This window comes from Heptranchias perlo, chromosome 3 (genome assembly GCF_035084215.1).
Source record: "Heptranchias perlo isolate sHepPer1 chromosome 3, sHepPer1.hap1, whole genome shotgun sequence".
Classification (NCBI taxonomy): domain Eukaryota; kingdom Metazoa; phylum Chordata; class Chondrichthyes; order Hexanchiformes; family Hexanchidae; genus Heptranchias; species Heptranchias perlo.
In genome coordinates, this window is record NC_090327.1 from 41547969 (window position 1) to 41573519 (window position 25551).

Below are 25551 nucleotides of genomic sequence, written 5' to 3' on the forward strand. Positions count from 1 at the left end.
CTTCCCCTTATGGAGCTGGTGCAATAAATATCAGACAAAGGTAGACACTAATTATGTGTATTTTTCAATAGTTTAATCATAGAAATTTACGGCACAGAAGGAGGCCATTCCGCCTATCGTGTCTGTGCCAGCTGAAAAAGTTATAGAAACCTAGAAAATAGGAGCAGGAGTAGGCCATTCGGCCCTTCGAGCCTGCTCCGCCATTCAATATGATCATGGCTGAACCTATATCTCAATACCATATTCCCACTCTCTCCCCATACCCCTTGATGCCTTTTGTGTCTAGAAATCTATCTAGCTCCTTCTTAAATATATTCAGTGACTTGGCCTCCACAGCCTTCTGTGGTAGAGAATTCCACAGGTTCACCACCCTCTGAGTGAAGAAATTTCTCCTCATCTCAGTCCTAAATGTCCTACCCCGTATCCTGAGACTGTGACTCCTCGTTCTGGATCCCCCAGTCAGGGGAAACATCCTCCCTGCATCCAGTCTGTCTAGCCCTGTCAGAATTTTATATGTTTCAATGAGATCCCCTCTCATTCTCCTAAACTCGAGTGAATACAGGCCGAGTCAACCCAATCTCTCCTCATACGACAGTCCTGCCATCCCAGGAATCAGTCTGGTGAACCTTTGCTGCACTCCCTCTATGGCAAGTATATCCTTTCTTAGGTAAGGAGACCAAAACTGCACACAATACTCCAGGTGTGGTCTCACCAAGGCCCTGTATAACTGTAGCAAGACTTCCTTGCTCCTGTACTCAAATCCTCTTGCAATAAAGGCCAACATACCATTTGCCTTCCTAACTGCTTGCTGCACCTGCATATTTGCTTTCAGTGACTGGTGTACAAGGACACCCAGGTCCCTTTGTACATCAACATTCCCCAATATATCACCATTTAAATAATACTCTGCCTTTCTGTTTTTCCTTCCGAAGTGGATAACTTCACATTTATCCATATTATACTGCATCTGCCATGTATTTGCCCACTCACTCAACTTGTCTAAATCGCCTTGAAGCCTCTTTGCATCCTCCTCACAACTCACGATCCCACCTAGTTTTGTGTCATCAGCAAACTTGGAAATACTACATTTGGTTCCCTCACCCAAATCATTGATATATATTGTGAATAGCTGGGGCCTAAGCACTGATCCCTGCGGTACCCCACTAGTCACGGCCTGCCACACCGAAAAAGACCCATTTACTCCTACTCTCTGTTTCCTGTCTGTTAACCAATTTTCAATCCATGCCAGTATATTAACCCCAATCTCATGTGCTTTAATTTTGCACACTAACCTCTTATGTGAGACTTTATCAAAGGCCTTCTCAAAATCCAAATAAACCACATCCACTAGTTCTCCCTTATCTATTCTACCAGTTACATCCTCAAAAAACTCCAGTAGATTTGTCAAACATGATTTCCCTTTCATAAATCCATGTTGACTTTGTCTAATCCTGTTGATATTTTCCAAATGTCCTGTTATCACATCCTTTATAATAGACTCTAGCATTTTCCCTACTATGATGTTAGGCTAACCGGTCTGAGGTTCCCTGTTTTCTCTCTCCCTCCTTTTTTAAATAGTGGGGTTACATTAGCCAACCTCCAATCTGCAGGAACTGCTCTATAATCTATAGAATTTTGGAAGATGACAACTAATGCATCCACTATTTCCATGACTACCTCTTTTACTACTTTGGGATGCAGATTATCAGGCCCTGGGGATTTATCGGCTTTCAGTCCCATTTATTTCTCCAGCAGTATTGTTTTACTCATACTAACTTCCTTTAATTCCTCCTTCTCACTAGTCCCTTGGTTCCCTAGCATTTCTGGGAAGTTATTTGTGTCCTCTTCCGTGAAGACAGAACCAAAGTATTTGTTTAATTGCTCTGCCATTTCCCTGTTCCCCATTAGAAATTCTCCTGTTTCTGACTGTAAGGGACCTACATTTGTCTTCACTAATCTTTTTCTTTTTACAGACTTGTAGAAGCTTTTACAGTCCAATTTTATGTTCCTTGCAAGTTTACTCATACTCTATATTTCCCCTCTTAATCAATCTCTTGGTCCTTTTATGCTGAATTCTAAACTGCTCCCAATCCTCAGGCTTGCTACTTTTTCTGGCAACTCTATATGACTACTCTTTGGATCTAATACTATCCTTTATTTCTTTTGTTAGCCATGGTTGGGCCACTTTTCCTTTTGTATTTTTGCGCCTGAAAGGAATGTATAATTGTTGCAATTCATGCATTCGTTCCTTAAATGTTAGCCATTGCCTATCCACCGTCATGCCTTTTAATGAATCTCCCCAATCTATCATAGCCAACTCGCTCCTCATACCTTCGTAGTTTCCTTTGTTTAGATTTAGGACCCTAGTTTCGGATTGGACTACTTCACTTTCCATCTTAATGAAGAGTTCTATCATGTTATGGTCACTCTTCCCTAAAGGACCCCGCACAACAAGATTATTAATTAACCCCTTCTATTGCACAATACCCAATCTAAGATAGCCTGTTCCCTGGTTGGCTCCTCAATGTACTGGTCTAAAAAACCATCTCGTACACACTCCTGGAATTCGTCCTCCACAGTATTATTGATAATTTGGTTTGGCCAGTCTATATGAAGATTAAAGTCACCCATGATTACTGTTGTACCCTTGTTACATGCATCTCTAATTTCCTGTTTAATCCCATCCCCTACATTACCACTACTGTTTGGAGGCCTATAGACAACTCCCACCCGTGTTTTCTGCCCCTTGGTGCTTCTTAACTCCAACCAGACTGATTTTACATCTTGATTTTCTGAGCCAATATCCTTTCTCACTTTTGCTCTGATTTCATCCTTTACTAACAACGCCACCCCACCTCCTTTTCCTTTTTGCCTGTCCTTCCTAAATATCGAATACCCTTGGATATTCCACTCCCAGCCTTGGTCACCGTGCAGCCATGTCTCTGTAATTGCTATTATATCATATCCTACATCTATTTGCACTGTTAATTTGTTTACCTTATTACGAATGCTTCGAGCATTCAGGTACAGTGCCTTTAGATTTGTCTTTGCAACATTTTTAGACATCTTAACATTTTTTTGTACTATGGCCCTATTTGTCTTATTACCATTTTTTCTTACCTGGACTCTATTTGTTGTCTTTTGTCTCTACGCTCTGCCCTTTCCTGACACAATCTGGTTATCCTTACCCCAATCACTTTCCTGCACTGCTTCTTTGTCTTTTCTCTTTAGAATTCTGGATTTCTCTCCACTGGGACCCCCCCACCCCCTTATTTAGTTTAAAGCCCTATCTACTTCCCTAGATATTCAATTCGCTAGAACTCTAGACCCAGCATGGTTCAGGTGTAGTCTGTCCCAACACAACAGCTCTCTCCCCAGTACTGGTGCCAGTGCCCCACGAATCAAAACCCACGTCTCCCACACCAATCTTTGAGCCACTCATTCATCTCCCTGATCCTATTGACCCTATGCCAATTTGCTCATGGCTCAGGTAATAATCCAGAGGTTCTGCTTTTTAATTTTGTCCCTAGGTGCTCAAACTCTCTCAGAAGAATCTTTTTCTTAGTCCTACCATAGTCCTTATCCAGTCTAATGCCATTTTCCAGCTCTTGGTCCATAGTCTTGTAGGTTACAGCACTTCAAGTGCTTTTTAAACATGATGAGGGTTTCTGCCTCTACCACCCTTTCAGGCAATGAGTTCCAGAGCTCCACCACCCTCTGGGTGAAAACATTTCTCCTCAACTCCCCTCTAATCCTCTACCAATTACTTTAAATCTATGCCCCCTAGTTATTGACCTCTCTGCCAAGGGAAATAGGTCCTTCCTCTCCACTCTATCTCGGCCCCTCACAATTTTATACACCTCAATTAAATCACCCCTCAGCCTCCTCTGTTCCAAAGAAAACAACCCCAGCCTATCCAATCTTTCCTCATAGCCAAAATTCTCCTGTCCTGGCAACATCCTCGTAAATCTCCTTTGTACCCTCTCTAGTGCAATCACATCTTTCCTGTAATGTGATGACCAGAACTGTACACAGTACTCTAGCTGTGGCCTATCTAGTGCTTTATACAGTTCCAGCATAACCTTCCTGCTCTTATATTCTATACCTCGGCTAATAAAGGAAAGTATCCCACATGCCTTCTTAACCACCTTATCTACCTGTCCTGCAACCTTCAGGTTTCTGTGGACATGCACTCCAAGGTCCCTCTGTTCCTCTACCTTTCTCAGTATCCTACCACTTATTGTGTATTCCCTTGCCTTGTTTGGAATCTGGAAACTCTTAAGTATAGTGATAGGTTTCTACACAACTCAGGCATCAAGCAAAATAAAAAAAATTGAAGTGTTTTGTGAGTTGTTGATCAGTGTTGGTGTTAGCCTTCATTTATTTATTAAATCTATGCTTTTGTTTTGGGCTATTGGATAATCGCAAAGAAAAGATGGTGAGTCTACTTGCTCAAAATCAAAGTACAATCTTTTGCAGAGAGAGAGTGCTTGTGTGGATGAACATGCATTGCACAAAATCTTTTGGTCAAGAAACCTGCCATTATACCTTAGATGTTTAGATATGGTACACAATTTGTTACCAATGCATTGTTATTCCTGTATGTTTCTGAAAACAGGGATTCAGACACTGATCTAGGTGAAACCTACTGTTAAACTTTTTATATGTAAAATCTTGCATTTAAAAATATTGAATATATATATATATATATATATATATATAAATATATAAGAGTACTCCATATGCTATTGCAGGAAATTTAGCAAAAGAAATTGATGGCTTTTTTGCATTAGTATCTGTCTGCACATTGTGTCTTGGAAACAATGTATTGATACTGTAATTGTTATTATTTCATTTTTTAATAATGAAACCTTAAATTGCAACACTGTATTTTATCTGGCTTGTACATACTAATTGGATATTTGTATCAAACACTCTTTATTATAGATTTTTAGTTTTGCAATACTATTGACCCCGATATTTACGGGGAGACGGGGAGGGAGCGGGGCATCTGTCAAAGGCAGGGAAACCTGGGAATGCGGAGGTCCTGCCGAATTTAACAGCAGGTCCTCATTAGAATTTTTTTACTCCATTTCCCGCCCAGCAACTGGCCAGCCTCTGAAGCATGGAGCGGTATTTAAATATTCTAATTACTGACCCACCTCTCATCAGCGGGTTGCACTGCCGACCCCAGACCCACCCAGGTTAAACCGGAAGTAGGCGCGTTTACGCCGGGTTGGGTTTGGTTTCCCATTTTTAACCATTTAACCTCCCACCCGACACTGTCCCGCCCGTCGTGGGGCGTTAAAATTCCCCCATTATGTCCAAGATTAGGTGTTACTCACATTTGTTTAGAATTCTCTACCATTGGCATAGCCAGGCATACGCATTGCATGCAAATACAATACATTTCTTTTAATTTGGGCAGCCTTTCCGGTGTGAGGAGGACCAACATTTTCTGATCAGGAAGCAAAGTGAGAGCACTGAAAGCAAACCACAGGAAAAAAATTGAACCTAGAAGGTGAGGGAGACATGGCGGCAAGAAGAAAGAAAACAGAACTTCAAAACAAGAGCGAAATCATGGAAAGATCTGGCCTAGTAATGCTGCTTAGTCTAAGACCTAAAACAGGGATAAAGAACAGACCTTCAGACAGGAACCTAAGCCAGTATTAACTTTTATTGATACAGTGGATCCATATGGTCAATATTTTGTACTTCCAGGTAAATTAAAAAGGTAATGAGGTTATAATGACACGTAAAAATCTGAGTTAATAAAACATTTTCTCACATTCCTCAAATCAACCTGTAGTATTTATTTACTGGACACTCTAGGAACATATGTTTTGATTCTGCTATGGGTCAGTCTGCTTGTTAATAAAAGATTTCATTGGATCGAATTTCTTTATTTAGATCTGAAAGACTCAAACATTAAATCAAGATAAACTTAATTTCCTGTAGTAAAAACACCTCATAAAGGAAAACAAATGCCTTTTAATGTGAAAATTTGGTCAATGCTAGTTGGTTTTACAACCAAATTGATAATCGAATCATGATGTCTGTGTTTAACTGCTTTTATCATGGATTAGTCTACTTGATAACATAAAGGGTGGAGTAATTGGCTGAAAATCATTTTTATTATTTAAAAATTGGGATTTAATGTGAATGTGTGTGTTAATTACAAAGATGTGTTAATGATGGACTGGAGGTTGTAAAATCTGTAAAAATGTCTGAACGTTCAGTTTATTCTTTTGCGGTTTACTTAAATAGTTACTAAACTGAGTGCTTGGAGACTAAACGCAAGGATTTATATATTTTTTTAAAAGTATGTCAGACTGTATTCTTCGGTTGAACAAGCCTTGAAGACCAAAGGTAGAAGGATAATCACATTTCTTTAGAGCAAGTGATAAAGCAGAAAAAATATAAATTTTAATAATAAGATCGTCCTCGTAAATCCAAATACTGCAGTAATATTGTTCAAACCAATTCATAATACATTTAGTCTTTAACTTCATATTAGGTTTGCCAACAGTGTGCCCCTACTCATTTTTAGCTGATTAACACTGCTATCTGCACTTACATTTAAGCAACCTCACATAGATTCATGCAAAATGGATTTTTTTGGATTAAAAATCTGTAAAGTGTTCTAAAATTAACCAGAATATGCCATTTTAATATAAAACTTGAAAATTTCCAAAGGGATAGTGGAGGAAATATCCAGGAGCCTCCCTAGAATGCTGCATGGTATGGAGAGGGGCAGACTTTGGCAGGAGAGTGTACAATTTTAAATTTACTACCCACACCCCTGTTCTTTACTATAACATAGGTATTCTGCTCCTATATAGTCCCATCATTATTAGTTGGCATTGTAAATGGTAACTTTTTATCCCCCTCCTTTCCTTCTCGTTGGCCAGGTTGGCCTCTGGAGTCCCCCAAGAATCTATCCTTGGCCCCCTCCTATTTCTCATCTACATGTTTCCCCCACGATGACATCATCTGAAAACACAACATCAGGTTCCACATGTACGTTGATGACAGCCAGCTCTACTTCACCACCACTGTCTCTGATTTAACACACTGCCATTGTCTTCGGTCCCCGCCACGAACTCCGTTCCTTAGCCACCAACTCCATCCCTCTCCCTGGACACTGTCTGATGCTGAAGCAGACCATTCACAACCTTGGCGTCCTATTTGACCCCGAGATGATCTTGCGACCACACATCCGCTCCATCACCAAAACCGCCTACTTCCACCTCCGCCCGTTTCTGCCCCTGCCTCAGCTTATCTGCTGCTGAAACCCTCATCCATGCCTTTGTTACATCTAGACATGACTATTCCAATGCTCTCCTGGCTGGCCTCCCATCTACTGCACTCCATAAACTTGAGTTCATCCAAAACTCTGCTGCCCATATCCTAACTTGCACCAAGTCCTGTTCACCCATCACCCCTGTCATTGCTGACCTACATTGGCTCCCAGTCCTGGAACGCCTTGATTTTAAAATTCTCATCCTTGGTTTCAAATCCCTCCATGGCCTCGCCGCTCCCTATCTCTGTAACCTCCTCCAACCCTACGAGATCTCTGCGATCCTCCAATTCTTCTCTCTTGCACATCCCCAATTTTAATCGCTCCACTATTGGTGGCCATGCCTTCTGCTGCTTAGACCCCAAGCTCTGAAATTCCGTCCCTAAACCTCTCTGCCGCTCTACCTCTCTCTTCTCCTTTAAGACTCTCCTTAAAACCCACCTCTTTGACCCAAGCTTTTTGGTCATCTGTCCTAATATCTCCTTATGTGGCTCAGCGCCAAATTTGTTTAATAACACTCCTGTGAAGCACCTTGGGACGTTTTACTACGTTAAAGGCACTATATAAATGCAAGTTGTTATTGTTGTTTACTTAGTGTGGTTTATATTGCTGATCAACTGTAATGCTTTTGATGGTTTTAGGAATTTGCTATAGCTTTATGCACTATTTCTTTGCTAAACACATCAGGGAGGCGGCTTTTGTTATTAACATAAGAAATAGGAGCAGGAGTAGGCCCCTCGAGCCTGCTCCACCGTTCAATCAGAACATGGCGGATCTCTGAACTTAACTCCACTTTCCCACCCGATCCCCATATCCCTTGATTCCCCTAGAGTCCAAAAATCTATCCATCTCAGCCTTGAATATATTCAATGACTCAGTATCCACAACCCTCTGTGATAGAGAATTCCAAAGATTCACAGCCCTCTGCGTGAAGAATTCCTCCTCATGTCAGTCTTGAATGGCCGCCACCTTATCCTGCGACTAAGCCCCCTAGTTCTAGACTCTCTAGCCAGGGGAAACAATCTCTCAGCATCTACCCTGTCAAACCCTCTCATAATCTTATCTGTTTCAATGAGATCACCTCTCATTCTTCTAAACTCCAGAGAGTATAGGCCCATTGTACTCAACCTCTCTTCATAGGACAACCCTCTCATCCCAGGAATTAATCTAGTGAACCTTCGTTGCATCGTCTCTAAGACAACTATATCGTTCCTTAGATAAGGAGACCAAAACTGTATGCAGTACTCCAGGTGAGGTCTCACCAAAGCCCTGTACAACTGCAGAAAGACTTCTTTACTCTTGGACTCCAACCCCCTTGCAACAAAGGCCAACATGCCATTTGCTTCCCTAATTGCCTGCTGTACCTGCATACTAACTTTTTGTGTTTCTTGTACGAGTACACTCAAGTCTCTCTGAACACCAACATTAAATAGTTTTCACCATTTAAAAAATATTCTGTTTTTCTATTCTTCCTACCAAAGTGAATAACCTTACACTTCCCCGCATTATACTCCATCTGCCACCTTCTTGCCCACTCACTTAACCTATTTATATCCCTTTGCAGACTCTATGGGCTCAATTTAAGGGGGCAATTGCGGGTGCGTTGGTGGCGGGGGGGGCTCCGAAAATCGCGGAAATCCTGTTCGGGTTCGGAAGCCGGCTTCAACCCACCGACTTCCACGTTTCCCAGGGACCCACCTGTGTGCGCGCGGGTGACCCGAAACTGGAAGTCCCACCGGCAATTAAAGCCAGCAGGATGACAGTTAAAGAGCCAAATGTATCTCATTGAGGTACTTAAGGCACTTTACCTGTGACAGATTACCAGGCGTGAAACATAGAAAATAGGAGCAAGAGTAGGCCATTCGGCCCTTCGAGCTTGCACCGCCATTCAATATGATCGTGGCTGATCCTCTATCTCAATACCATATTCCCGCTCTCTCCCCCTCTCTGCCTTCTCTGTCTAGAAATCTATCTATCTATCTCCTTCTTAAATATATTCAGTGACTTGGCCTCCACAGCCTTCTGTGGCAGAGAATTCCACAGGTTCACCACCCTCTGAGTGAAGAAATTTTCCTCATCTCAGTCCTAAATGTTCTACCCCATATCCTGAGACTGTTACCCCTCATTGTAGACCCCCCCAGCCAGGAGAAACATCCTCCCTGCATCCACTCTGTCTAGTCCGGTCAGAATTTTATACGTTCCAATGAGATCCCCTCTCGTTCTTCTAAACTCGAGTGAATACAGGCCTAGTCGACCCAATCTCTTCTCATACGACAGTCCTGCCATCCCAGGAATCAGTCTGGTGAACCTTCGCTGCACTCCCTCTATGGCAAGCATTTCCTTTCTTAGGTAAGGAGACCAAAACTACACACAATACTCCAGTGTGGTCTCACCAAGGCCCTGTATAACTGCAGTAAGACATCCTTGCTCCTGTACTCAAATCCTCTTGCAATGAAGGCCATCATACCATTTGCCTTCCTAATTGCTTGCTGCACCTGCATGTCAATCAGGCTGGCTGCCGGGCACGAAACCCAGAGAGGACGTTAATCATCAGCAATCAACATGCGATCGCGTCGGAAATGGTAAGTTTTGTTTATGCAGTTTTGCCACCTTCACCCTCTGCCAACCCACCATTATTGCAAAATCAACCCCTTTGTATCCTCCTTGCAGCTTACTTTCCCACCTAGCTTTATATCGTCAGAAAACTTGGATATATTACACTCGGTACCTTCATCTAAGTCATTAATATAGATTGTAAATAGCTGAAGCCCAAGCACCGATCCTTGTGGATCAATTCCGATTCTCTTTGAGGGAGGGAAGAGAAAAAAGACAAAGGAATAGTATTCTTATATTAATAAAAACAGAAAATGCTGAAAAAGCTCAGCAGGTCAGGCAGCATCTGTGGAGAAAGAAACAGAGTTAACATTTCAGGTCGAAGAGCTTTCGTCAGTATTCTTATATTACTCTATACAGTGAAAATATTTAGTATTTTTTTGTGTGAGGGTCCTGGAGGTCGTTTGCAAAATTTTTCACTTCAACCTTCGAAGTGAGGGAATCAAACGTATGTAGGGCAGGTAGGTTAAGGCCTCAAAACTCTTCTGTTGTGTCAAAAAATCTTACATTGCGCGTATAGACAAAATACACGTCGTGGGTTTAATGTATTAAAAACAGAATTGATGTCTCCTTTTTTTCCAGTTACAGCTACTTGATATATTTCGCACGCATTCTCTTGCGACTTCCTTAACGTTATCGCAATCCACATTTAAATATTTAAATCAAATGTAAACTACTTTCCAATGACAATACAATTAACAATCATAATCGCCACCGCCCCCCAAAAAAAGAGAGCTTTGTCGGAATGATAGGTGTAGTCTTTAAATGCCACAAAAAAAATTCAAAACATTTCCAGATAATATTAAGTTGAGACTTCCCATTCTAGGTCAACCGCAAACCCGACTGAGCAGGTTTGCTGCTGTACACCTGACCAGCCGCTAGACTCTCTCCACTTCTTCCTGGCTCCCCCACCAGATCACGTGCGTTAGAGACAGAACGTCCCCAGATGCTCACACTCTTTTGATTGGCCGGCAGACGTTCGGGTGCGAGGCGGAGCATTCTGACGCGCGGCGGCGATCAGCTGTTCGAGTTCCACAACAATAACAATACAGGGAGGTGAGAGCGGACGGCACGGAGCAGGACATTCACCCAAAACAACAAAAAGATACACCAGTTCTCATTTTACCCTCTCTATTTTTTTCTACCTCACAGTTTTTTTTTTAAAAAAAGAAAAAATCCTTAATAAACGAGCCCGCGCTGAAAATTTTGTTTACATACAAAAAGAGGGGAGAAAAAGTGCAATACCTAAAGTCAGGCAAGTGGCGTGAACTTTCCTTGTGTCGGGTTGCATTTTCTTATGAACTCGATTCTCTTTTGCGTTGGCTGGGAGTAGGTGCGAGAAAAGACAAAGCGAGGGGAACTGCAATCGAGCAACATGAACGGGTACTCTGGATAAAGTGTATTTGGAGGTCGATTCTTTTTTTCTTTAGTGTTAAAATGACGCGATGTGTTAATCTGGTAATGTTGACATTAAAACGCGACCGCCGATCCCTTTATGTGTGATATCGTTCATCATCTCGGGTGTCGGTTTACTCGATCTTTTCTTACAGCCAGACGTCCAGCTGGGCGCTTTAAAATGCTTACGTTAGCTTCTTTTTAAGGCGTAACTAAACAGTCTTCAACTGGGCTGAACGGTTTCTGGAGAAGATGAGGTTAGAGACATTTTGCTGTTGTGTTGCTGTTGCTCGCGATAGCTTGTGCGGATGTTTGTTTTCCTGCATGAAATGTTTAATGACCGGTTGATCAATCAGTGTTGCTTTTTTCCCCCCTCTGATTCTAAAAGCAATTTTAAATATTTACTGAATAAACAGTGCAGTTGTGTTCCGTTTTATACCTGCATACTGTCGAAATCGTTTCTAGTCATTTTTTTAAAAAAGTATTATCTGTGGGTAGAATGTGACTTATTTCTTACCAAGTGGTACTGTAATGGAAATCTTCTCGACGAACAAAGAATTGGGCCATTAATTGGGCATTAATATGGCTAATCTGATAAACTACGGTGTAGTGACGAATTTCTTTTCAAAAAGCACACACAAAACAGACCCCCCCCCCCCCCCCCCCATTCTGGGTGCTTGTGGTGGAGCGACCTCGGTGAAGGGATCCGAACCGAGGCGGTTCCTGGTGGAGAACCATCTTCCACTGATCCGGCAGAGCTCAGTAATGTCACAATCGAGTCTGGCTTCGGTTCCTGGGACTTTGGAATGTAGCCAGCTCGTGCCATGGCAACTTGGGGCTGCTTCCATCCTTAGTCAAACGTGCTACTGGATATCTTTAAAAGTGGTTACACAGATGCCACTGGGTGACTGACAGTGGATTTACTTTGCACAGTAATCTAGTCAGACGTGGTACTAATTGCTTGAAAAGTTTGTTCCATCTGATGAACCCAATATTGGATTAATGCCAGTAATCCTCTGGTCGACATCTGGCTTTTTTTTTATTTTTGGAAATAAAATTACCACTAGTTACTGTGATGTACCACTTTACAGAATGTATGGTACAAAGTTGCAATCCAAGCTAAATTACAGAATAATTACTAATGACAGATTCTCAGTATAATAGCGAATACATTTAATCAAGAGGATTTGGAAATTTCAGTTGTTTGTAATAATTATCCAAACTCTTCCATTTGCTTACTGTCTTACAATATATAGAAGCAATGATATTATTCCCTTGTATGTTATTAAACGTGCTTTCCCTGTTTGCCAAATGACTAGATTGGGTTTCCTTATCTGGTCCTTTCAGTCCATTGTAGCCAGATTGACCCTACAACATCCAACTGTTTTTGCCTCCTACCACATTAACTAGAAGTCCATTTTACATATTGATCATCCTTCACTCACAGGAAGGAGCCTGCTATCTGTTGGTGTTCATTATAAACCCCCACTAGAAAGAAGGTGCAAAAATGACAAGAAATAACTTTTACACACAAGTCTGTAGTTTATTACCAGTCCCCACCACATTTCAGACTTTCTGTTTATGAAATTACTTCATAGTATCTTTTTCTAGTATAGACTGCAACTTCTTGACAGTTATTTCTGTAGGCTAATATTTGTGATGTTATTACTGGAAGTGTGTTGCAAAATAATTAATGGCAGATTTTGATTTCTTTTTAATGGAGCCATTTAAAGTAACCTTTTATTTCTCTTTCTCTCCCCCCGCCCGCCCCCCCCCCCACCCCGTAGCCAAATGGTAAGGTGCATGCCTGCTCCCAAACCACAATCAATGTGATTTGTACATTGGCTCCAGGGATTGCTAGATGTGAGGCTTCTAGCTTTGCCTTCCATGTTGAAGTATCCCCTTTTGGGAGTTAAGAAAAGTGGAATTTGTTCTTGCTGTGCCCATTTAGCATTGGTATTAATAAGTTTGGGACTGGTCTCTAAGTTAATAAAGGAAAGTACTTGCATTTACATAACGCCTATCATGACTGAGTTCGGATCGGTCAAGGCCCTGTGGGTGGCGGAGCGGGCCCAGGGGCTGAGTGGCCGGGTCCTGTTCCTACTTCTTGTGTTCTTTAGATTTGAGGTTAGGATCAGATCAGCCATGATCTTATTGAATGGCGGAGCAGGCTCGAGGGGCCGATTGGCCTACTCCTGCTCCTATTTCTTATGTTCTTTTGTACTTCAGGAAGTCTCACAGCGCTACACAGCCAGTGAAGTACTTTTGATGTGTAGTTATTGTTGTATTGTGGGAAAATGTGGCAACCAATTCATGCACAGCAAGATCCCACAAACTGCAATGAGATAAATGACCAAATAATCTGTTTTAGTGATGTTGGTTGAGGGATAAACATTGGCAGGACACTGGGAGAACACCCCTGCCCTTCTTCGAATAGTGCTATAGGATCTTTTATGTCCACCCAAGAGGGCAGATGGGGCCACAGTTGAGTGTGAATGTCTCATCCGAGAGACAGCACTCCCACAGTACTACACAAAGGTGTCAGCCTGGATTATGTGTTCAAGCCTCTGGTGTGTGGCTTGAACACACAAGTGTTACCACTGAGCCAATGCTGACACCTAATAAGTTACAAGAGGTAAAAAGAAAAAGAAAAGCAGCAGCTGAAATTTGAAATAAAAATGTGGAATACTGGATATGTGCAGCTTCCGAATAGAGAAAAGAACAATTAATGTTTCAGGTGTTAGACCCTTTGTCAGAATTGGAAACCAGAAAATGAGTGAGCTTTTTATAGGACTGAACAAAACAGATAGGTATGCTAACTATTATCACAAGCAGTGAACAAGTTTACTTAAAAAGCTGAGAAGAAGTGCTGGATAATATACAATGATCATTTCAGTAAGCCAGTGAAGAGATACGAGAAACAAAAAAAAAGGATAAAAAATAAGGTGAATGGGGGAAATGGGCAAGAAAGGGAGGGAAGACAGCTAAGTTATGAAGTTGCTAATGTTGGTGTCCAGACTAGAGGTCTACATGTGCCAAGGAGAAGGTTAAGATGATGTTCCAGAAGAATGAGATGTTCACAAAGCAATCACCCCATTCAGTCTCCCCAGTGTATAGGATATCACATGTTGAGCAGAAAATACAGTACATTAGATAAAGGTGGATATCGCTTGGTGAAATACGTATTTAGGCATCTTTGCAGCCAGGTTTTTTTTTAAATCTATTCCTCGCCCAATGCATTGCTATCTTCCTGACTTACTCCCAGGCCTACACAATTCCTGACCTTCTTCCAGGCCTGTACCAACTTGTAACTATCCACAAAGCGACACAGGAAAGCAACCTAGGATAAAGGGGATCTACTTTAACAGGATTTTTATGTACATCAGGGATACTCAATTGAGGGTATTGCAGAAAATTGGTAGGAGGGAGGCTGGGACAGTTGCTGTTGCACCTTCACAAACTTTGTTGTGGAGCCCACCAGCATCTGTACTGACTTTACGTTCTGATGAATCAAACTGGCTGGATTTATTTATTTCAAACTGATTAAAATCACAAAGTTTAAAGTTTGAAATCATTCCTCTTTAGAGGCAATGGAAGATACAGCTTACATTCCTGAGAAGAAATTAGATATTAGAGACTGGTCTCCAATACTGATCCAGCATTTCCTGTTGATCTAGTTAGTTCTTTATTGGTACCACCTGTTGAAATATTTTCCATGGGAGATCAAATCAGAAACATTGTTTCTCACCTGCATCTCTGTTTTGAAATGTTTGATTTCTTAGTCCTGATGGATATTGTAGAGGACCAGTTTGATCTAGAACGTTACACAGCTTGTATTTTAAGACTTTTTTTTTCTCAGCTTCCTTCATTTTAGCCACCATCTTTTTTCACAAGACTGTTTATGATTTTTTGTACTTTCTTTTGTATTCAGCTTTTTTTGGAAGGTAGTTTTTTGTTTTCTCAGCCTTTTCTTTCAACTGGAAATCGTTCCTTTTTACTAAGCCATTTTTCTGTTAAGAGACCATGTTACCATAGCACAGTATCCTGCAAGATGCATTACTGTGTTTGTACAATGAAAATGATATGCTTATGTTATTGTTCCTCTCACAGTGCGTTATAGTTTGAGCAAATAAAAGCCTAAAAACTATATTATAAAGTTTCTGTTGCAGGAAATATAACATCTGTTGCAGCACAGATATTTCCCAACAGCCAATATATTGGTATATTGAACAAGAGTTTTCAGAGTTGGCCATTCCTGGAAGTGAGCCTGACTGAAAGGCCTCTAATTATAGCAAACAGGCCCTTTTAAACTTTCATCTAAGGCATAGTAGTTTCCTAATATTGCTACTGTCATATCTTCCAAGTAGTAAATTTATAACAATTCTGACTAATTGCTTGGCTTTAATTTGAATTTTTTTGGGATGAGCTGGTTGACATTTTTCCAGATCCATTCATTTTAATGTAAACACTTCGTAAAGAATTGTATGTGGAGTTCTCACCATCCTTATGTTTCTGGTATGTTCATCTTGTGCAACACTGTTTTTAATCAGTTGCGATTGATTGCCGTTTCTTTTTAAGTCCTTGGACGGTATAACATTGTGTAGTTTTCCATCCAAAAATGTCCCAGCCTCCCTCCAACCAAAAGGAAATGGTACTGTATCTGAAACAGATTGCATAATTCTGAATAATTTTCTAATCAGCATCTTCCCCAGCCAGTGTTACTGGCAGATCAGCCTTGCAGTCGCCATTAAATTTAAACTATCGAACCATAGAACCTTTACTTTCAGCAGATGATTTTTTAAAATTCGTTCATGGGATGTGGGCGTTGCTGGCAAGACCAGCATTTATTGCCCATCCCTAATTGCCCTTGAGAAGGTTGTGGTGAGCCACCATCTTGAACCCCTGCAGTCCATGTGGTGAAGGTTCTCTCACAGTGCTGTTAGGTAGGGAGTTCCAGGATTTTGACCCAGCGACGATGAAGGAACGGCGATATATTTCTAAGTCGGGATGGTGTGTGACTTGGAGGGGAACGTGCAGGTGGTGTTGTTACCATGTGCCTGCTGCCCTTGTCCTTCTAGGTGGTAGAGGTCGCAGGTTTGGGAGGTGCTGTCGAAGAAGCCTTGGCGAGTTGCTGCAGTGCATCCTGTAGATGGTACACACTGTAGCCACGGGGCACCAGTGGTGAAGGGAGTGAATGTTTCGGGTGGTGGATGGGGTGCCAATCAAGCGGGCTGCTTTGTCCTGGATGGTGTCGAGCTTCTTGTGTGTTGTTGGAGCTGTACTCATTCAGGCAAGTGGAGAGTAATTCATCACACTCCTGACTTGTGCCTTGTAGATGGTGGAAAGGCTTTGGGGAGTCAGGAGGTGAGTCACTCGCCACAGAATACCCAGCCTCTGACCTGCTTTTGTAGCCACAGCATTTATGTGGCTGGTCCAGTTAAGTTTCTGGTCAATGGTGACCCCCAGGATGTTGATGGTGGGGGATTCGGCGATGGTAATGCCATTGAATGTCAAGAGGAGGTGGTTAGACTCTCTCTTGTTGGAGATGGTCATTGCCTGGCACTTGTCTGGCGCAAATGTTACTTGCCACTTATCAGCCCAAAGCCAGGATATTGTCCAGGTCTTGCTGCACGCAGGCACGGACTTCTTCATTACCTGAGGGGTTGCGAATGCAACTGAACACTGTGCAATCGTCAGCGAATTTCCCCATTTCTGACCTTATGATGGAGGGAAGGTCATTGATGAAGATGGTTGGGCCAAGGATACTACCCTGAGGAACTCCTTGCATGTTAATGTATAAATACTGGACTAGATTTTACAGCCATGGAATCTTACCTTAAGAGTAGAAGGAAATATGGAATAATCAAAGGCCATTCTATGCACCGAGCTCACTTCTTCCATAAATCATGTACAGCCATAGAATCTACCTCACTCACAATCTCATGAGGGAAAGTTCTACATAAATACTCTCCAATCCCCCAAGATTATTAAGCAAATAATATATTCCGAATAAAAAAACATTATCCTGTGATTCTTTCCCTTTTTGTTCCTGAAGATGTCCACTCATACTGGGGTATGGCTCATGGGTGCTGGCCATTTTCTGAGACATTGTACAAGTAACTGCTCTAGACATGTGAACCTAGGCAGAGTGTCAGCAGGCTTGGCCATGGGGCCATCATAACTGTGCTCAATCTCGTTCTCGCCTGATATTCACATGTGCATTTTCCGGTAGGGGTCACTGCTCTTAAATCAGTAGAAAACCTGGCTGATTATTTCCCCCCACTCCCCAGCCCAGGAATGCTGGGCTCAATTGTAGTACCCATACTGCAACTCCAACAAAGACCAGCTAGCTCCACCCAGACAGGGAATGGAACCTGGGATTTTTCTGGTCTGTGTGGCTTAATCATCTGGGAACGTGAAAAAAGATTTGCACTAAGGAAATTCAGAAATTTTCAAGCTGAAGACTTAATTTGATAATTTTAACATTAGAGTTGTTGCTCTAATAAGATGTACTTGGTGATTTGAAACATTTGTTTATATAGGTTTTTTTTAGATTGGGGAGTATTACTGTATATCTCTTTTTCATGTTATCTTGTTTAATTTTTTTGCAGATTTTAATATTTTTGTAACTTTTTTCCACACAGATGTATGAAAATTTGTATTTCTTCACCGTGTGGAATTTCGGAATTGTATGCATTTAGAGCACCCACTGATCTACTTCCTTGTGCCACTAAAGTGATTAGTAGCTCTGTTCAGGAAATCACAATTGTACAACAGTAGAAGTACCTGACCTTCACTGAGCTATGTACCAACGCTTCTCAAGTATGTTGTTTGGAGCGATTGACAATGCTGCAAATGAAAGTCAGGAGCCAGAGTTAAGTGAAAAGGAGGATGATGAATGGATTCTTGTTGATTATATAGGTAAGACAATGTAATCCAGAACACAAGTTAATGTGTAAATGACCTATGATATGTTATATTGGTGATTACTTCAACATTAGACTGCCTCTTGGTACTCATTAAGGCACCCTGTGGATTGAAACATAACTGACTAATATGGATATGATTTTTTCATATCATAAATAATGATTCAATGACTATAGCTTTTGGAACCGTTTGATGCATCTTTTCACAAGACTACTTTGTGAGCTTAGCTACATCAAACTGCGCCGTATGACCAGGTTTCACATAACTGCTATCACTCTAGAGTCACAGCTTGTGTTTTTCTTAAATCTCCAGTTAAACTAAATAGCACAATGGCTAAGTGCTTGAGTCTTATAAACTAGAAAAGTTGCAATTTGATCGCCAATCTCTGCTGAATTAACTTTTTTTTTATTCGTTTGTGGAATGTGCGCATCGCTGGCAAGGCCAGCATTTATTGCTCAACCCTAATTGTCCTTGAGAAGGTGGTGGTGAGCCGCTTTCTTGAACTGCTGCAGTCCGTGTGGTGAAGGTTCTCCCACAGTGCTGTTAGGTAGGCAGTTCCAGGATTTTGACCCAGCAACAACGAAGGTGATATATTTCCAAGTCGGGATGGTGTGTGACTTGGAGGGGAACGTGCAGGTGGTGTTGTTCCCATGTGCCTGCTGCCCTTGTCCTTCTAGGTGGTGGAGATCGTCAGTTTGGGAGGTGCTGTCAAAGAAGCCTTGGCGAGTTGCTGCAGTGCATCCTGTGGATGGTACACACTGCAGCCACGGTGTGCCAGTGGTGAAGGGAGTGAATGTTTAGGGTGGTGGGTGAGGTGCCAATCAAGCGGGCTGCTTTGTCCTGGATGGTGTCAAGCTTCTTGAGTGTTGTTGGAGCTGCACTCATCCAGGTAAGTGAAGAGTATTCCATCACACTCCTGACTTGTGCCTTGTAGATGGTGGAAAGGCTTTGGGGAGTCAGGAGGTGAGTCACTCGCCACAGAATACCTAGCCTCTGACCTACTCTTGTAGCCACAGTATTTATGTGGCTGGTCCAGTTAAGTTTCTGGTCAATGGTGACCTCCAGGATGTTGATGGTGGGGGATTCAGTGATGGTAATGCCGTTGAATGTCAAGCGGAGGTATTTAGACTCTCTCTTGTTGGTGATGGTCATTGCCTGGCACTTGTGTGGCGTGAATGTTACTTGCCACTTATCAGCCCAAGCCTGGATGTTGTCCTGGTCTTGCTGCTTGCGGGCACAGACTGTTTCATTATCTGAGGGGTTGCGAATGGAAGTGAACACTGTGCAATCATCAGCGAACATCCGAACTTCTGACCTTATGATGGGAAGGTCGTTGATGAAGCAGCTGAAAATTATTGGGCCTAGGACACTGCCCTGAGGAATTCCTGCAGCGATATCCTGGGGCTGAGATGATTGGCCTCCAACAACCACTACCGTCTTCCTTTGTGCTAGGTATGACTCCAGCCACTGGAGAGTTTTCCCCCTGATTCCCATTGACTTCAAGAATAGGGCTCCTTGATGCCACACTCGGTCAAATTTAGCCTTGATGTCAAGGGCAGTCACTCTCGCCTCACCTCTGGAATTCAGCTCTTTTGTCCACATATGGACTAAGGCTGTAATGAGGTCTGAAGCCGAATTGTCCTGGCAGAACCCAAACTGAGCATCGCTGAGCAGGTTGTTGGTGAATAAGTGCCGCTTGATAGCACTGTCAACGACATCTTCCATCACTTTGCTGATGATTGAGAGTAGATGGATGGGGGGCAGTAATTGGCTGGATTGGATTTGTCCTGCTTTTTGTGGACAGGACATACCTGGGCAATTTTCCACTTTGTTGGGTAGATACATAGAAACATAGAAAATAGGAGCAAAAGTAGGCCATTCAAAATGATCATGGCTGATCGTCTAACTCAGTACCCTGTTCCCGCATTTTCCCCATATCCCTTGATCCTTTTAGCATGAAGAAATATATTTATCTCCTTGAATGCATCTAATGACCTGGCCTCCACTGCCTTCTGTAGTAGAGAATTCCACAGGTTCACCACCCTCTGAGTGAAGAAATTTCTCCTCATCTCTGTTCTAAATGGCATACCCTGTATCCTGAGACTGTGACCCCTGGTTCTGGACTCCCCAGTCATCGGGAACATCCTCCCTGTATCTAGTCTGCTAGTCCTGTTAGAATTTTATATGTTTCGGTGAGATTACCTCTCATTCTTCTAAACTCTAGTGAATATATTTTTCACATCGTTCACCTGAGGAAGGAGGTAGCCTCCGAAAGCTTGTGAATTTAAAATAAAATTGCTGGACTATAACTTGGTGTTGTAAAATTGTTTACACTAGTGAATATAGGCCTAGTCGACCCAATCTCTCCTCATACATCAGTCCTGCCATCCCAGGAATCAGTCTGGTAAACCTTCGTTGCACTCCCTCCATGGCAAGGACATCCTTCCTCAGATAAGGAGGCCAAAACTGCACACAATACTCCAGATGTGGTTTCACCAAGGCCCTGTATAACTGCAGTAAGACATCCCTGCTCCTGTACTCAAATCCTCTTGCAATGAAGGCCAACATACCATTCGCCTTCCTAACTGCTTGCTGCACCTGAATGCTCGCTTTCAGCGACTGGTGTACAAGGACACCCAGGTCTCGTTGCACCTCCCCTTTTCCAATCTATCACCATTCAGATAATCTGCCTTTCTGTTTTTACAACCAAAGTGGATAACCTCACATTTATCCACGTTATACTGCATCTGCCATGTTCTTGCCCACTCACCCAACTTGTCTAAATCACATTGGAGCCTCTTTGCATCCTCCTCACAGCTCACATTCCACCCCAGCTTTGTGTCATCTGCAAACTTGGAAATGTTACATTTAGTTCCCTCATCCAAATCATTGATATATATATTGTGAATAGCTGGGGCCTGCGGTACCCCACTAGTCACTGCCTGCCACCCGGAAAAAGACCCGTTTATTCCTACTTTCTGTTTCCTGTCTGTCAACCAATTCTCAATCCATGCCAGTATATTCCCCCCAATCCCATGTGCTTTAATTTTGCACACTAACCTCTTGTTTGGGACCTTATCAAAAGCCTTCTGAAAATCCAAATATTCCACATCCACTGGTTCTCCCCTATCTATTCTACTAGTGACATCCTCAAAAAACTCCAGCAGATTTGTTAAGCATGATTTCCCTTTCATAAACCCATGCTGACTTTGTCCAATCCCGTTAATGCCCTCCAAGTGTTCTGTTATCACATCTTTTACAATAGACTCTAGCATTTTCCCCACTACCGATGTTAGACTAACTGGTCTGTAATTCCCTGTTTTTTCTCTCTCTCCTTTTTTAAATAGTGGGGTTACATTTGCCACCCTCCAATCTGCAGGAACTGTTCCAGAGTCTATTGAATTTTGGAAGATGATCACCAATGTATCCACTATTTCCAGGGCCACTTCTTTTAGTGCTCTGGGATGTAGATTATCAGGTCCTGGGGATTTGTCAGCCTTTAGCCCCATTAATTTCCCTAGCACTTTTTTATTACTTCTTTCAGTTCCTCCCTCTCACCAGACCCTTGGTTCCCTAACATTTCTGGGAGGTTATTTGTGTCCTCCTTTGCGAAGACAGAACCAAAGTATGTGTTTAATTGTTCTGTCATTTCTTTGTTCCCCATTATAATTTCCCCCATTTCTGACTGTAAGGGACCTACATTTGTCTTCATTAATCTTTTTCTCTTGACATATTTATAGAAGCTTTTACAGTCAGTTTTTATGTTCCCTGCTAGTTTACTTTCATACTCTATTTTTTCCCTCTTACTCAATCTCTTTCTCCTCCTTTGCTGAATTCTGAACTGCTCCCAATCCTTAGGCCTGCCGCTCCTACTGGCAATTTTATATGTCTCCTCTTTGGATCTAATTTCTTTTGTAAGCCATGGTTGAGCCACCTTTCCTGTTTTATTTTTGCGCCAGACAGGAATGAATAATTGTTGTAATTCCTGCACACGTTCTTTAAATATTAGTCATTGCCTATCCACCTTCATCCCTTTTAGTAAAGTTCCCCAATCTATCATAGCCAAGTCGCACCTCGTACTTTTGTAATTTCCTTTATTTAGATTCAGGACCCTAGTTTCGGATTCAACTACTTTACTCTCCATCTTAATGAGGAATTCTATCGTGTTATGGTCGCTCTTCCCTAAGGGACCCCGCACAACAAGATTGTTAATTAATCCTTTCTCATTGCACAATATCCAGTCTAGGATCGTCTGTTCTCTAGTTGGTTCCTCAACGTATTGGTCTAGAAAACCATCACATACACACTCCAGGAATTCCTCCCCCACAGTATTATTGCTAATTTGGTTTGGCCAATCTATATGTAGATTAAAGTCATCCAAGATTATAGTTGTACCCTTCTTGCACGCGTCTCTAATTTCCTGTTTAATGCCCTCCCCTACATCTCCACTACTGTTTGGCGGCCTATAGACAACCCCCACCAACGTTTTCTGCCCCTTTATGTTTCTTAGCTCCACCCATACAGATTCCACATTGTGATTTTTCCGAGCCAGTATCCTTCCTCGCTATTGCATTGATTTCCTCCTTTACTAACAACGCTACCCCATTTCCTTTCCCTTTTTACCAGTCCTTCCTAAATACTGACTACCCCTGGATGTTCAGTTCCCATCCTTGGTCACCCTGCAGCCATGTCTCCGTAATCGCAACTATATCATAACCGTTGATATCTATCTGTGCTGTTAATTCATCGAGCTTATTGCGAATGCTCCGCGCTTTAATACACAATGCCTTTAGACTTGTCTTTTTAAGATTGCTAGTCATCTTAGTTTTATTTTGCACTATGGCCCTATTTGTTTTTATCCCTTGTTTTCTCTGCCTTCCACTATGCTTCTTCCATTTCTGTCTTTTTGTTTCTATCCTTGTTTCCCCCTCCTCTGTCTCCCTGCTCAGGTTCCCATCCCCCTGCCACTCTAGTTTAAACCTTCCCCAACAGCACTAGGAAACACCCCCGTGAGGACATCGGTCCCGGTCCTGCTCGGGTGTAACCCGTCCCGCTTGTACAGGTCCCACCTTCCCCAGAACCAGTCCCAATGTCCCAGGAATCTAAATCCCTCCTTCCTGCACCATCCCTGCAGCCACGCATTCATCTGGTCTATTCTCCTGTTCCTATACTCGCTAGCACGTCACACTGGTAGTAATCCTGAGATCACTGCCTTTGAGGTCCTGCTTTTTAATTTATCTCCTAACTCCTTAAATTCACCTTGCAGGACCTCATCCCTTTTTTTTTACCTATGTCGTTGGTATCGATATGGACCACGACTACTGGCTGTTCACCCTTCCCCTCCAGAATGCCCTGCAGCCGCTCCGTGAGATCCTTGACCCTAGCACCAGGGAGGCAACATATCATCCTGGCGTCACATTTGCGGCCGCAGAAACGCCTATCTGTTCGCCTTACAATTGAATCCCCTATCAATATAGCCCTGCCATACTTATTCCTCCCCTCCTGTGCAGCAGAGCCACCCGTGGTGCCACGAACTTGGCTCTTGCTGCTTTCCCCTGATAAGCCATCTCCCCCAACAGAATCCAAAGCAGAATATCTGTTTGAGAGGGAGATGGCCCCAGGGGACTCCTGCTCTACCTGCCTAGTCCTTTTACTCTGCCTGGCGGTCACCCATTTCCTTTCTGCCTGCGTAATCTTTACCTGTGGTGTGACCACCTCACAGAACGTGCTATCTACGATAATGTCAGCTTTGCGGATGCTCCATAGTGAATCCACCCGCAGCTCCAGCTCCGAAATACGGTTAGTCAGTAGCTGCAGCTGCACACATGTCCTGCACACATGGTCGCCAGGGACACCTGTAGTGTCCGTGACTTCCCACATAGTGCAGGAGGAGCATATCATGGGGGTGAGAGCTCATGGGGGTGAGAGCTCTGCTGCCATTACTTGCCTTAGATTTACACTGCGTTCACCTCGCGGACTCTCTTCCCGCTCTCGAGACTCTCCTTTTACACTGCACTCACCTCTCGGACTCTCCTTTTACACTGCGCTCACCTCTCGGACTCTCCTTTTACACTGCGCTCACCTCTCGGACTCTCCTTTTACACTGCGCTCACCTCTCGGACTCTCCTGCCGCCCTCGGACTCTCCTGCCGCCCTCGGACTCTCCTGCCGCCCTCGGACTCTCCTGCCGCCCTCGGACTCTCCTGCCGCCCTCGGACTCTCCTGCCGCCCTCGGACTCTCCTGCCGCCCTCGGACTCTCCTGCCGCCCTCGGACTCTCCTGCCGCCCTCGGACTCTCCTTTTACACTGCGCCAGTGTTGTAGCTGTACTGGAACGGCTTGGCTAGAGGCGCGGCTAGTTCTGGAGCACAAGCCTTCAGCACTAGAGCCGGGATCTTGTCGCCACCCATAGTCTTTAATGTATTCAGTGCACTCAGCTGTTTCTTGATAACACGTGGAGTGAATCGTATTGGCTGAAGACTGGCTTCTGTGATGGTGAGAATATCTGGAGGAGGCCGAGATGGATCATCCACTCTGCACTTCTGGCTGAAGATGGTTGCAAATGCTTCAGCCTTGTCTTTTGCACTCACGTGCTGGGCTCTGCCATCATTGAGGATGGGGATGCTTATGGAGCCTCCTTCTCCCCTTAATTGTTTAATTGTCCACCACCATTCACGACTGAATGTGGCAGGACTGCAGAGCTTTGATCTGATCCATTCGTTGTGGGATCGCTTAGCTCTGCCTATAGCATGCATGTAGTCTTGTGTTGTAACTTCACCAGGTTAGCACTTCATTTTTAGGTACGCCCTGGTGCTGCTCCTAGCATTCTCTTCTACACTCCTCATTGAACAGGGTTGATCCCCTGGCTTGTTGGTAATGGTTGAGTGAGGAATATGCCGGGCCATGAGGTTACAGATTGTGCTGGAATACAATTCTGCTGCTGCTGATGGCCCACAGCGCCTCATGGATGCCCAGTTTTGAGATGCTAGATCTGTTCTGAATCTATCCCATTTAGCACAGTGGTAGTGCCATACATTGGATGGTGTCCTCAGTGGCCACTCCTACCAATATTGTCATGGACAGATGCATTTGCGACAGGTAGATTGGTGAGGATGAGGTCAAGTAGGTTTTTCCCTTGTGTTGCTTCTCTCACCACCTGCTGTAGGCCCAGTCTGGCAGCTATGCTCTTGGGACTAGTTGTGGTGCTACCGAGCCCCTCTTGGTGATGGACATTGAAGTCCACCACCCAGAGTACATTCTGTGCCCTTGCTACCCTCAGTGCTTCCTCCAAGCGGTGCTCAACGTGGAGGAGGACTGA

The 25551-nt window shown here is 43.2% G+C and overlaps 2 protein-coding genes across 2 annotated transcripts in view; both read left to right on the forward strand.

Annotated features, from left to right (window-relative positions):
* nagpa (N-acetylglucosamine-1-phosphodiester alpha-N-acetylglucosaminidase) overlaps window positions 1-5776 on the forward strand; it is a 118365-nt gene extending 112589 nt beyond the window's left edge. Inside the window, exon 12 of the mRNA XM_067979201.1 lies at window positions 5429-5776. Coding sequence (XP_067835302.1) covers window positions 5429-5442 — 14 coding nt within the window. The 3' untranslated portion in view covers window positions 5443-5776. The remainder of the gene's footprint in view (window positions 1-5428) is intronic.
* Window positions 5777-10924: 5148 nt separating this feature from the next.
* The window catches only part of tp53inp1 (tumor protein p53 inducible nuclear protein 1), a 40544-nt gene continuing 25917 nt past the window's right edge, over window positions 10925-25551 (forward strand). Inside the window, exons 1-2 of the mRNA XM_067979204.1 lie at window positions 10925-11168; window positions 17953-18229. Coding sequence (XP_067835305.1) covers window positions 18112-18229 — 118 coding nt within the window. The 5' untranslated portion in view covers window positions 10925-11168; window positions 17953-18111. The remainder of the gene's footprint in view (window positions 11169-17952; window positions 18230-25551) is intronic.